We start from the raw sequence: 13,555 nt of genomic DNA, 5'->3' as shown, positions 1-13,555 counted from the left end.
GGAATACCACGTGCCCCTGTGTTCTTTTGTTTCTTCCTCAAAGCAGTGAAGAATCTTTAGCCTTTTCACCAAGGGAACTATATGTATTCCTGGATCCCATCAGCTGCTGACTTGTTTTAATCAGTACTGTATTTAGTTACCACTTATTGCTAGGTTACTGCAGGAAGCATTTTCAGGATCGTTAGTTTACATTATGCTCTAATGGCCTTTTAATAGGGATGATCCTAGGCTTGCTATTCCAGGCACTGTACTTGTCATTAGGATTCAAAGAAAAAGATGACAACATCTAGTAGGAGAGACATGCATGTTAATAGACAGTTAAAATATAGTGTTTCCTGAATGCTAAGGAAAGTATTCAATTTTTTCTACGTAAGGAATTAAAAGAGCAGAGAGAAAGGAGTGGAGTTAGGAAAGTCTTCAAAGAGGAAGTGATAGCTCATCTAGGTTTTGAAGCATGGAGAAGAAAGTTCCCAGGCAGGTAACTGGGGACCAGAATTTACGGATAAAGAATCAGGGATCCCAGCTCTTTCTTCTGACTTTCTGAATAACTGAAAGCCAGTTTGTTTTTAAAAAACAAACAAACAAAAACCTTCATTGTTGTTACAAAGTAGTAAGAACCACGTGATCCTTTTAAAAATTTTTTTAAAAAATTTTAACAGTTCAAAGTATATAAACTAGTATTGAGCCCTCATGTACCTGACCCCCAGCTTCAATAGTTCCAAACACTTAGGTGTTCTTATTTCATCTAAATCTTCACTTACACCCCTCACTCATTACTTGATTAGTTTATAATATTTCATTTTTTAGGTGAAATTTATATATACTAAAATACACAAATCTTAATCACATAATTTTTATCAGATAGAAAATATTGTCATTACCCCGGGAAGTTCTATCATGCCCCTTCCTAGTCGGTTTTTGCCTTCATCCTCTGATTTTTTCCCCCCATTGTTTTGATATGTTTCTCCATAGGTTAGTTTTGCCTGTTCTAGAACTTTATATTTATGGAATTACGCATTATACACTTTTTAGTGTCCAGCTCCTTTTGGCTGAGCATGCTGTCTGAGATTCACCCAAGTTGTTTCTTTTTATGTCTTTTATCTGTGTCATTTGCTGCTGCTTATTGTTGAGTAGTAAGTAGTCCATTGTATGACTGTACCACAGTTTGTCTTTTCCTGTTGACGGACATTTGATTTGTTTTATTCTTTGGCTATTATGAATAACGTTGCTACAAGCATTCCTGTGCAAGTCTTTGCCTGGACAGGTTAGTATTTCTCTTGGATAAATACCTAGGAATAGAATTGCTGGATCAACAAAGTTGAATTTTTATAAAATTAGAACTGCCAAATCTTTTTCCAAAGTGATTGTACCATTTTGCAGTCCTACTAGCAAGTATATGAGTGTTCTGGTCGTTTGGTGTTGTCGGTCTTTTTAATTTTAGACACTTTAGTGGATGTTTGGTGGTATTTCATTGTGGCTTGAAGTGTATTTCCCAGATGATTAATGATGTTGAACACTTTTTCAGTGTGCTTATTTATTTCCCTTGTGAAGTGTCCAAATCTTTTGCTCATTTTCCTTATTGGGTTATCCTTTTATTATTGACTTTGAGTCCTTTAAAAAATATCCTGGATATAAATTTCTTGTCAGATTTGTGTGTTGCTAGTATTTTCTGCTGCTCTGTTGCTTCCCTATTCCTTATGTTAAGTGTGGCTTTTGATGAGCTGTCTTTAATTTTAGTGAAACCTAATTATCAAGAGGTATTTTTGTTTGTTCTCTTGTCTTTTGTGTGGTTATTATTTCTGTGTCCTCTTTAAAGAAATCTTTGCCTACTCCCAGGGCAGGAACAGATTCACCTATTTTTTTTTCTAGGAGCTTTATAGTTTTAGTTTTTATGTTTATGTCTAAAATTCATCTTCAAGTAATTTTTCTTTTTCGTGTGAAGTAAGGGCCAGGTATTTTTTAAAATTTTTTATTTTTTATTTTTTTATTTTTATTTTTTGTACTTTAGGGATATTTGGTTATTTTAACACCATTTGTTAGAAAGACTTCCTTGCCCATTGAATTGCTTTGGCACTTTTATCAAAAATGAATTGACCATAAAAGCATTTATTTCTGGACTTGTTATTCTCTCCCACTTATCTGTCCGTCCTTACCCTAGTATCACATGGTCTTTCACTATTGCTTTATAGTTGAAACCAGGTAGTGTAAGTCCTCCAACTTTTCTTTTTCAAGATTGTTTCAGTTATTCCAGGTCTTATGCATTTTCATAAATTTTAGAGTCAATTGATTTTTGTTTTTATAAAAGTCTCCGGGGGTATAATTAGCAATTATGATGCACCTATTGGTCATTTGGGAGAGAATTTTAACAGTAAGCCATTTTAACACTGTTAAATGTTCCAGTCTAGAAAATGTCATAGCCATCAATTTATTTAGGTTTTGTTTTCTCTCAGCAATATTTTGTGGCTTTCAGGTTTGAGGTCTTATATGCTGTGATATTTTTTTGAGGAGGAAAAAGCACTATCCCAAAATATTAACTGTAGACTGTGGTTTTCTCTAGGTGGAAGATTTATGGCTACTTTATATGTATTTTTTACTCATCTGTATTTTCTATATTTTCTACAATGATTAGTATAAATTTTATAGTAAGGAAACAAATTATAAAATAACAAAAGGAACCAGTGTATTAGATACTATATAATGCTGTTTTGTCATTGATTCGTGACAAATGTTGATTTTTAACTAGGCCCAGTGCAGCTTTCTCTATAACCAGGATGCTTGTCTTTTTTGCTTTTAGTGTTATGTATGGGTAGGTGCTTAATAAATTGTCTCTGGTGGTGTCATTAAACATTATTATATATATTCCAATTTTTATAGGCATTGAAATATATAGGGAACAAAGTAAGAAGGCAAAGGATGTGGGGAGGTGGACCAAAGAAAACCAAAATAGAAGAAGCAAGAGAGCTCCTGGCTTCTACCATTCTGACCCACGTACCAGTGAGTACCTTTGCAATTGTGAATAATGATTGTGGGGTCTATGCAGTTCTGTTAAAATATTTTGAGTGCCACTTTATATTACTTAAAAGTCTAGTTCCTTAAGAAAAGAGAGAATCCTAAAGAGGACTAGACTGTCCCACTGGAAATAATTTCCATTGTCAACCGTTTATTTGTACTGGGAGAATGTTTGCTGTATTTGTACCATCATCATCATGTTTATTCTCTGTAGGTTATAGTTTTTTTTCCATTCATATGTACGTTACTACTGCTACTACATTTCATGGTTTCAAAGGATGAGATGGTATCTTAGATGTTTGGATTTTTTTATTGACATACAGCATTATATTAGTTTCAGGTGCACAACATAATGATTTGATTTTTGTATATATTGCAAAATGATAACCACAGTAAGTCTAGTTAACATCTGTCACCGTATGTAGTTGCAGATTTTTTTTTTCTTTTGATGAGAATTTTTAAGATGTACTCTCTTAGCGACTTCCAAATATGCAGTACAGTATTATACACTATAGTTGCTATGCTGTACGTTATATACTGTTGACCTATTTATTTTATAACTGGAAGTTTGTACCTTTTGATCCCCTTGTCCTAGATGTTTTAAAATAAGACAAGTTTACAGTGGCTTGCCCATATACTTTTTTATTGTGATAAAATATGCATACCATGAACTTTACCATTTTAAGTATACAGTTCTGTGGCATTAAATACATTCTCACTGTTGTGTTACTACAATAGATGCTTCCTAATATACTAGATGAGTTCATCTCCTAGACCTTGAATTTTAGAGTTCACATTGTCTAGTCTCCTTCACTTGCAGTGGAGATGCTGAGGTTTAGACAAACTACGTTGATTAGCCTTGTCACTCAGCTGGTTAATGGTCAGGAAGAGAGCTAGAAGCCACCTTCTGACCCTTGAACCAGTGCTTAATATTTACTTTTTATTATCATCATTTAACAGAGATTGGTCATGTTTGCACGTAGGCAAGAGTGATCTTTCCCCCACTCTTTTTTTTTTTTTTTTAATCCTCACCTGAGGATATGTTTATTGATTTTAGAGAGAGAGGAAGGGCCTGAGAGAGAGAAACTTTGATATGAGAGAGAAACATCAGTTGGCTGCCTCCTGTATGCTCCCCAACTGGGGATCAAACGTGCAACCCAGGCATGTGCCCTGACCAGGAATTGAACCCACAACCTTTTGCTGTGTGGGTTGATGCTCCAAGTAACTTAGCCACCCAGCCAGGGCTCCTCCACTCTTATTTAATATATATGCTATAGTTTTTAAGTTATAGAACTGTTGGTCTATCTTGTCAATCAAGTAGTCTGATTTATGAGGAGCTATCATGTATACTCTTCATGAATAATATAATTCAGGGGTTGCAAACTATTTTCAGGGGCTGATTATAAATAATGGAAATTTAAGGGATCTGTGGGAGTGAACACTGACCACCTAAACACACTCAGCTCCAATTTTCTTATTTTGAAACACCTTGTTAGCCAAATAACACAGGCCTCTGATTCTGCCCTTTGGCTGGCATTTATTTGTACGTGTCCTTGATCTAATTTAAATAATTAGAAAAGTCTTAATGTTAAAACTTGGTCTGGAGTGAATTTTAAACTTGGCTGATTGAGAAAACAGTTTAAAGCTCAAAATACCAAAAATGAGAAGTGGAGACAACAAGAGCTTTGGAGCCAGAGATTCAAGGGTTCAAACCCTGGTTTCTTCCAGGCTGATTTACTTTGGGCAGATCTTAACTTCTCTGAGCTTCAGTTTTCTCCTCTGTGTAGTGAAACCAACCCCTCGCTCACATGGTGGTTGTGATGATGCAATGATGTGATAAATGTGGACCATGGTTTCCTGGCTCCCCGGCATGGCTGTAGAATTTCTATTAGAGGCCTCATTTACCTTTATGCAGTAACTGAGGAGAACTATTGGTTAATTAAAGAGCCTTAGCTCTTAGAATGCTGGCTGTCCTGACATTCTTTATTTAATTGATGAAGCTAAATATTGTTACTTTAATGTGACTGCACTGGGCTTAAAGTGCCATTTTGAAGTTTTGTTATACATTATTCATTGAGGTGTAGTCAGAATAGATAAAACAGGAAAAGCTCTTCATTTTCCAGAATGGTTTAGGACAGTAATTACCTAAGTGTAACATTAGAGATGATCTTAGGTGACAGGGACATCTTTATTTAAATAATTCCATACTTATTAGGAGAAATACAATTAGCACGTTATATTCATTTTTGTGGCATTTGGGATCATCTATAGTATGGGATGAAACATACTTAAAATTTGAGTTCAGAAGTTGAATAATGATATTAAGTAAATAATTTAAGTATTAAGATATGACAATAATCTGGAAGGTTGGCTGACTTAGGTTTGGAAAGCAGTGGTTTAGATGTTTGTACCTAGAGGAAGAAGGATGGGCAGGATACTCCGCATCCTCTAGTACTTATACTGGAGGGTGACCTGCAGGGGTTTGAGCTTGGAAGCCTGGCCTCTCAGTTCCTCTGAGGCCGTGGTTCTTAAAGTACATTTTTCAGACGAGTAGTATCAGCAATTATCTTGTTAGAAGTCTTGAACTCTGTCTCAGACCTAATGAATCAAGGACTCTAGGAATGGGGCCTAGCAATCTGTTTTAAGAAGCCCCCCAGTGATCCTGATCCACACTAAAGTTTGGAAACGGCTGCTCTGAGGGTTTCTCCAGGAAGCCTAAGACCTCTCTGTCCTCCAGTGTAGTAGTAAAAGGACTCCAGAGAGTTTTGGTGACAGCAGTTCCGTCAGTTTTCCAAGCTCATCTGGTAGGTCTTCTTTCTCTCCCTCTTTTAGATAATCTACAGGTTAATATCCCACAAAGGGATATCTGAACAATTATTGGCATTCTCCCAAAAAGTGATGTCAGCTGCTAGAGTAGAGGGTTTCTGTTATCCATATCAGTAGGAAAAATGGGCTCTGTATTAACTAATTTTTTCACTTTAGGCCTAGGGCTTACTTCTCAGCATGTAGTAGTTGAAAGTGGAGGCGGATTGAAATGAGTTCTGGTTCAAGGGCTTTGTAAAGTGCTATGGGGCATCTGCCAGTATTTATGCAAAATGAAAACATGAAATGGACTTTAGAAGTTGAAAATTTTGTTAATGAAAGTATGCTTCGTTTTTTTCATTATTAAGAAAGGTAAATACAAGTAGAAGAGTTACATTTTCAATGTAACTTGCCACATTAACACCCGAAAAAAAAGTAAATTAGATCTGAATAGAGGACCATACACCTTTGTAAATATTAATTGAGATTATAAATTACTTATAGCAGCCCAGACACTGGGTTTTTCTGCTCAGTTTTGTGGTAATTGGTGTTATGATTGTATTTTTTTTGTTGTTGTTGTTTATTTGTTTAAGGATGGAGAAGAGAGCCTTTCCTTTTAAAGAACTAGATTTATTCTAATCTTTCTTATTGATGTAATTGTTTTGTAAGTACAAGAAGGCAGGATAGCTTCTAGGGCTACTTTTTTAAAAACCACATTCCGAAGTTAACACATTCGTTTTAAGACATTCCAAGGTACTCTATAATAGGAAGAGAATAAGATGACCTAGAGAAGAAATGAAACTTTCTTTGAAGGAGAATTAACTTTTTGAGATATATACAGAATTTCTAACATCCTATATTATTTAATGTAATTCTTTAATTAGCAACAGCAAAATATATGAAGGAGACTGGTTGCTGATATTCTTTTAAATCAAAATTCCCTGAATTAACCCATCATAGTGGTAAACTCAATAGGATCTCATTGAGATTTTACTTAAGAATTAAGGAAGGTAAATGGAAATTTTATAATATGAATCCTCTATAGAAAAGTATATAAAGTATTCCTTAGAATTGGCAGATAAGACCATATTCTCAGAACTCATCATTTTAGATGTAGAAAAAGGGTTTATCTAGTTTCCTATGGTTTTTGTCTTCCCAAACAAACCAGTGCAATTATTTAACCAGTTCTGATTTAACTTACTGATTGATCCAGATTCATTCATAGGGATTTCAGGGTTTATATTAAAGAAGATTGAGTAGAACATTTGCAGTGGATTCATTCATCAATCTATTCATTTATCCGATAGCTATTTGAGTGCCAGACCACGTTTTGGTACTGTTCCTGTCATGTATGGTTGCATAACAAACATTTCCGAAACTTAATGGCTCAGTATAACTGTTTATTTTTCTCGCGTGGTTCCGTGGTGGTCTGACTGGGCTCAATAGTGGGAGAAGGGGGGTTTCTCATCTTGAGCCTCATCAAGTCACAGACAGCAACCAATGCTGGAGTCATTCGAAGGCTTCACGGGGCTGGACATCTAAAATGTTTTCTTCACTAATATCTCTGGCTCCTCTGTGCTTCTCCAAGTAGCCCCTTTCCAGCAGTGTCCTGGACGTCTCACGTGGTGTTTCGGGACTCTAGGATGGTGTGGAAACTACTGGCTTACAGGCCAACACAGAGCGGATGATGGAGTCAACCTCTTAATGAAATAGTGACATGAAACATATAGAGAGGGAAGGAGTTGATAGTCGTCATCTCTGAAGATAAGCTACCGTAGGTACTGAGTACAAACATGAAAAGTCATCATCTCAGCGCTCAGGAAGTTTATAGACTAGGTGAATTTTTTCAAATAGCGAGAATCATAATTCCTTATTTCCTAATTTAAATATTATAACACTGGTACTATTCTTGAGGTAACTTAAATTATAATATACATTGTCTCAATAATTTTCTCTAATTTCTGAATTCCAGGTTAAAGAATTCAATTTCCGAGCCAAATGTATCTATACTGCAGTGATGGTCCGAAGAGTAATTCTGGCCCAAGGAGATAATAAAGTTGATGACAGAGACTATTATGGTAACAAGCGATTAGAGTTGGCGGGACAGGTAATTTAATTATTTTATGTCAGAAATCTTCTTTTCTTTAATAAAAATAACTTGGTATTAATTTTAAACAGGAGGAAGAGATAGTTGAATGGAATGTATGTTCATATAGAAGTATAAACATTTTGCACATGACTTACTATCTCTTAAGAATTTCTTTAAGTATGAAAACTATCTTAAGTCTTTAAATATGTTATTAGTATGTTGTCTATATTTTGTTGATGTTTACCCTCATTCTGTGTAATGTAGGAAGTGAAGTATGATTTTAAGCAATATTTATTATTAATCATGTCTCATATGCCAGGCACAGTTCTGGCTACTGGGAATATAGGAGGAATAAAATAGACAAAGTTCTCTTTCTCTTAGTCCTTTGGAGTCTAATGAGAGAGATAGACAGGAGACAAGTAAATAATCCCCTAACATTTGGCGACATAGTAGAAGTAGGTTAGTGATAATGTCTCTAGTCTCATTTTAAGTCCTAGCTGATACATTATATCTTATTTTGAGAGTATGTACCCCTCTCAACTAGGTAGCAAGTATCTAAAAGTCTTCAAAATTTCATGTTTCAACATTTAAATCAGAAATTGCCTTTAAATCAAAGAGCCAGAATATAGTCCTGGCTGCTTTTGATATTTTCTCTTTATCTTTGGTTTTAAAGAATTCCCTTGGTGTAAAGGTTTCTGTTGATCCACTGCTTAGGGTTCACTAAGTTCTAAATCTGTAAATTTATGTCTTTCAGCAAATTTGAGAAATTTTCAGGCTTTATTTCTTCAGCTATCTTCTTTTGTACTATTTTCCCTTCTCTGACTCAAATTATATTATCAAACCCTTGCATATTGAGGCTCTGTTAATTTTCTTTTTGACTTTATTCTGTTCTTCAGATTGGGTAACTTCTATTGATCTACTTCCAGGTTTACATCTTATGTTGTCTCTGATATGCTGTTACACTCATCCATTTCAGATACTGTATTTTTGTGTTCTAAAATGTTCATTTGGGTATTTTTATAGCTTCTGTTTGTATACTGATACTTCTTGTTTGTTTGTTCATTGCAATCATATTTTCGAATTTTAATAGCTAGTGGTCTGCTGATTCCAACAGCTCAGTCTTCTGATGTTTAGTCTCTTGATTAGCTTTTCTCTTGAATATGGGTCATAGTTTCCTGTTTCTTCATATGCCTAATAATCTTGGACTGTATCCTAATGGACATTGTGGATGATGAGTTGTAGAGGCTCTAGATTCTGTCTTATTCCTCTGAAGAGTGATCTGGTTTTTGTTTGTTTTAAGGCAGTTAACTTGGCTGTAAACCTCAAGATTCTGTCGTCTTGCATCAAACAGCTGAAATATTCTGTTTAGTTCCTTCAGTCACAATAGGGATGGTAATTTGTCCTACCAATTTAGAAAAGTATTTTTATTTTTAAAGTTATGATTGTACACCCCTGTGTTTATAGCAGTGCTATTTACAATAGCAAAGTGCTGGAAACAGCCTAAGTGCCCATCTGTAGATGAGTGAATCAAGAAACTGTGGTACATTTCCACAATGGAATACTATGCAGCAGAAAGAAAGAAGGAATTCCTACTATTTGTAACATCATGGGTGGAACTAGAGAGAATTATGCTTAGCGAAATAAGCCAGGCAACGGAAGACAAATACCATATCATATCACCTAATACAGGAAACTAATGAACAGCACAAACAAACTAGCAAAATTAAACCAGAGGCACGTAAACAGGGAGCAGACTGACAGTGATGGGGGGGTGGAGAAGTGGGGTAAGAAAGTGAAGGATCTAGTCAAGGAACTAGTATGAATGACCCATGGACACGGACAACGGGGTGCGGATTGACTGTGGGAGGAGGGGTGGGTGGCGTGGGGGGGGAGCAATGGGGGAAAATGGGACAACTGTAACAGAAAAAAACAAAAAGAAAAGTTATGATTGAAAAAAATAAAGCAGTAAATTAAGCATTATAAAAGAGCAGATATTAAAATAAAAATCACAATACACCATAACAATCCTTTTAAAAATAACCTATTAGCATTGTACAATGAATGTCAATTAAAAGAAAGGTTACAGTGAAAATGAGTCTTTCTCCCACTTCTAATCTCCCTTTCCACCTCGCCCAGTTCCCTAGCTCCTCTCTCCAGTAACGGTCACTTTTCCCTTCCTTCCCTCCACCCTTCCAAAGACCTCTTAAAGACAAATCTCTTTATTAACAGTCATTTTAAAGTTATACTCTTGGAAATTCTTGTCTGGCAGATATTTAGTCCTATGTGTGAAATTATGCTAAGTTCTGTTGACCTTCTTTGGAGTCCTTTGTCAGAGGCAAGTTTGGAGTCAGGCTTCGCCACTCTAGAGGAAATCACATACTAGAACAGTTTGTCCTTGTTACTGTGAAACAGATATTCAAAGCAGTGTGTCTGTGAATGTTGCTACATTGACATAGGCTTGCTTTTCTCTATGTGCTATTTAATTATGAAGTATTTCATGTATATAAGACTATATATAATGTGTGTGTGTGTTTGTGTATTAAAACTCATAGAACAAGTATTCACATGTCCCAGCTCAAGAGTGAACACAGCACCAGTATATTTTAATCCTCTGTATACTTTCTCTGATATCAGCTGCCCCACCCATCTGTCTGTTCTAGAGGCTCTGGCCTGGCACCTGCCTATTCACCTACTGGAAAGAAAGCAATCCCAGTATGTTCCTGAGCATTTACTGTGGTCAGGAAAAATGTCTTTGAAAAAAGTGGTATTTTTGAGCTGAGCCCGCAGATGTTCCAGTTAAGACTTCAATGAGGAGCAGTCAGCCTCTCACAGGCTTGGGAACTGCATTCCGGCAGGAGACCCGAACCAGCGCGTACACCCCAAGGCAGTTCTGGTGCCGGAGGCGCTGGAAGAGGATCTCAGTGGCTGGAGTGGGGTGTGCAGGTGGTGAGAGATGACATTGGAGAACTAGCTACTGTAGGCTGTGGAAGGCGTTTGGATTTAGTTTTACATGCAGTGGAAAACCACTGGAGAGTTTTAATCAGGAAAGTGACGCAACCTGATTTTCAGTTTAGAAAGATCTGATTAGGAGATGAACAGACCAGGATAGGACAGCGTTCGGATGACAGTTGGTGGTAATTGGGATGGTAATCATCAGATTCTACCATAATTTAAATTTTAAAAACTAGAATTAAAAAATCATAGCTCCTAGCTGCTGTGGCTCAGTGGATTGAGTGTCGGCCTGCAAGTCAAGTGTCGCTGGTTCGATTCCCAGTCAGGGCACACGACTAGGTTGCACATCAGGTCCCCAGTTGGGGGCACGAGTGAGAGGCAGCCACACAGTGATATCTCTCTCCCTCTCTTTCTCCTTTCCCCCTCTCTAAAAATAAAATAAACAAATAAATAAATTATTATTTTTTAAAAGATGACTTTAAAAAAAATTATAGCAATTTTAGGTTTGGGGGGGGAAAAGTTAATGTCTGCATTCTTGGGAAGTTCTATTTGGTTAATGGCTGATGCTAGCAGGTAGGTTTTGGCCACTTTCAGATTGACCACTGTTCGGGGGATTGTGGGTATCTCCACCACCATCAATCCCAATTTTTATAATTTGTAATTGGAAATAAAATTATGCAGTTAAAGGAGTTCATTTTTTTAAATGTTGGATGTTTAGAGGAATAAGGAATGGAGTCGGGAGAGCATAGAGGAGGAACTGCCCTGTTGCTTTAAAAATTAAAATTAAAACAAGGGTTCCCATGTGCAAGAAAACACTGCTTTATAAACAATGTAAAGACATAAAAGGCATTGTGTTGGCTAAAATGTGTGAAAACAATAGCTGCTAATTTCGTACCCCATGGGATGCGGGAGCATGAATGTGCTTCAGCTTTAGATAACAGAGCTGTATCCACTGGCCAGGCGGGCCCACGGAGCTTTCCCTCGGTCTCCCTGCCACCGGAGGGCTGGCAGGCCGGCCGCCAGTAGAGGTGTTAACAAAACCTACCCGTTTCAGGCTTAATCTTTTCACCTTACCTTTTCTTTTTCGGTAATGTATTCATTATTTGCTGAGTATTACTCTATTCTTTGTCTGCAAATTTTTTGTTTCTAATGCAGCTTGCTTTGTATGGGTGAGATATGGAACAGCACCAAAATCCGGCACCCTGGAAAGCCAGGGATTTCCACCCTGTGACAAAAGAAAGCCGTCTTGACTTCAGAGATTGCCTAATCCCAGCTGTTCTGATAATGTAATTAAGGCTGTCTAATGTCTTTAATTTTGCAACCAGTTTTTGTGAAAAGGAGAATTTGGCACTCTGAAGGCTTAAACACTACATAGCAATCTCAAGACGCCTAATTAGAATTCTCTGACATTAAGCTAATTGGTGAAACTGTATTTCAGGAGCTTAACTTCTTTATTAATTTTTTAGAATTTTCATTGAAAATCAGTTGATGAGCTGTCAGCATTTTCTCCTTAAATATAATGTGCTCTTTAGTGCTCCTGTCTTAAGCAGTCTGAAAGGCTCATATGAGCAATGAAAGGTATTAAATATTATCACCAGCGTTCCATCCCTTTTAATCATTTCACTCTTGACCTAAATAATGTGGCTTATTGTGTGACTTGGCCTTGTAGTGTCTTACTGCTTTGTGAACTGGAGAGCATTTCTCTTAAATTGAAAATTTAAGGGTGGAGGAATTTATTCTTGAGGCAGTAGTTCTGATGAGTTGGCTCTTACTTTTTACCTGTAAAGTACCAGGAGCATTTCCTTGTGTTTGAATCAGGGGGTACGACAAATTCAGCTGAGGTCTAAAAAAATCCTTGTCATAATTTGAGACACAAAAGTGTAAGTGTAAGGGGCTAATTAAAATAGAGCTGAGCTTTTCTGGTGTGAAGAGCATTTGCTTCTGTTCAGAGTGCTTATTCAAGTTCCTTTTGCCAGTTGCTACAGGAAGTTGCTGAAATGGGCTTCTTCCTCCCTCTCACCCTCTGCACCTGCTTCCATTCCCTTCGTCTTTCTTTCCGTGAGTGAAACTGCTGGGTCTGAGTAGAAGAAAGGATTAAGCTCTCCAAGGAGGAAGTTTTCTTTTCAGAACACTTCTCACATGGTAAATTCAAGTCCAGGATCCTGGCTTTCCTGTCTGCAAAGTCGACTTTCGTAGAATTGTGGAAGGCTGTGTCTTAAGTGGGGAAAGCGTAACATCACATTCCACTTAGGAACTTCTTTCTTTCGTTATGGCTAGAGGAGAAGACACATTTACTTTGAATATTTTCATCCTGAGTCCAAAAACTACCTGTGGGTAATAAACATTCAAGAACATGGTATGGAATTTAGGAAATCTTCAGCTTACACAATTTCACTGTATTTCAAAATTCTTCTTTAAGTAAATAATTAGTATATATTTTCCTTTTTTTACCAATATTAGCATTCTTTTTTACACCTTCTGGTGCCTATATGCAAGAGTTTCTACAGACAGATTTGCCTAGTCATGGAGTCAAGTTAAATCTTTAACTTAACTGGAGAATGTCAGACTAGTTGCCCAAATATTTGTTCATTGCCTCGTACGCAAGTTGCTGCTGATCTTTATCCTATGACTTAGTATCCTACTTTTAAATTTTTGTCTAGATTATCCAGTGGGGGTGAAGTGGCATCCCCTTGTGGTCTCAAT

The 13,555-nt window shown here is 36.7% G+C and overlaps 1 protein-coding gene across 1 annotated transcript in view; it reads left to right on the top strand.

Moving 5' to 3' along the window:
• The window catches only part of POLR3B (RNA polymerase III subunit B), a 106,642-nt gene that overhangs the window by 31,409 nt on the left and 61,678 nt on the right, over positions 1–13,555 (top strand). The window contains exons 11-12 of the mRNA XM_090272569.1: positions 2,875–2,994; positions 7,784–7,918. Of these exons, the coding sequence (XP_090128695.1) occupies positions 2,875–2,994; positions 7,784–7,918 (255 nt within the window). The remainder of the gene's footprint in view (positions 1–2,874; positions 2,995–7,783; positions 7,919–13,555) is intronic.

The sequence above is a fragment of the Furipterus horrens genome, unplaced genomic scaffold (genome assembly GCF_987537825.1).
Source record: "Furipterus horrens unplaced genomic scaffold, mFurHor1.1.pri manual_scaffold_4, whole genome shotgun sequence".
In the NCBI taxonomy this organism is placed as follows: Eukaryota; Metazoa; Chordata; class Mammalia; order Chiroptera; family Furipteridae; genus Furipterus; species Furipterus horrens.
This window is presented reverse-complemented; position numbering and strand designations above follow the sequence as displayed.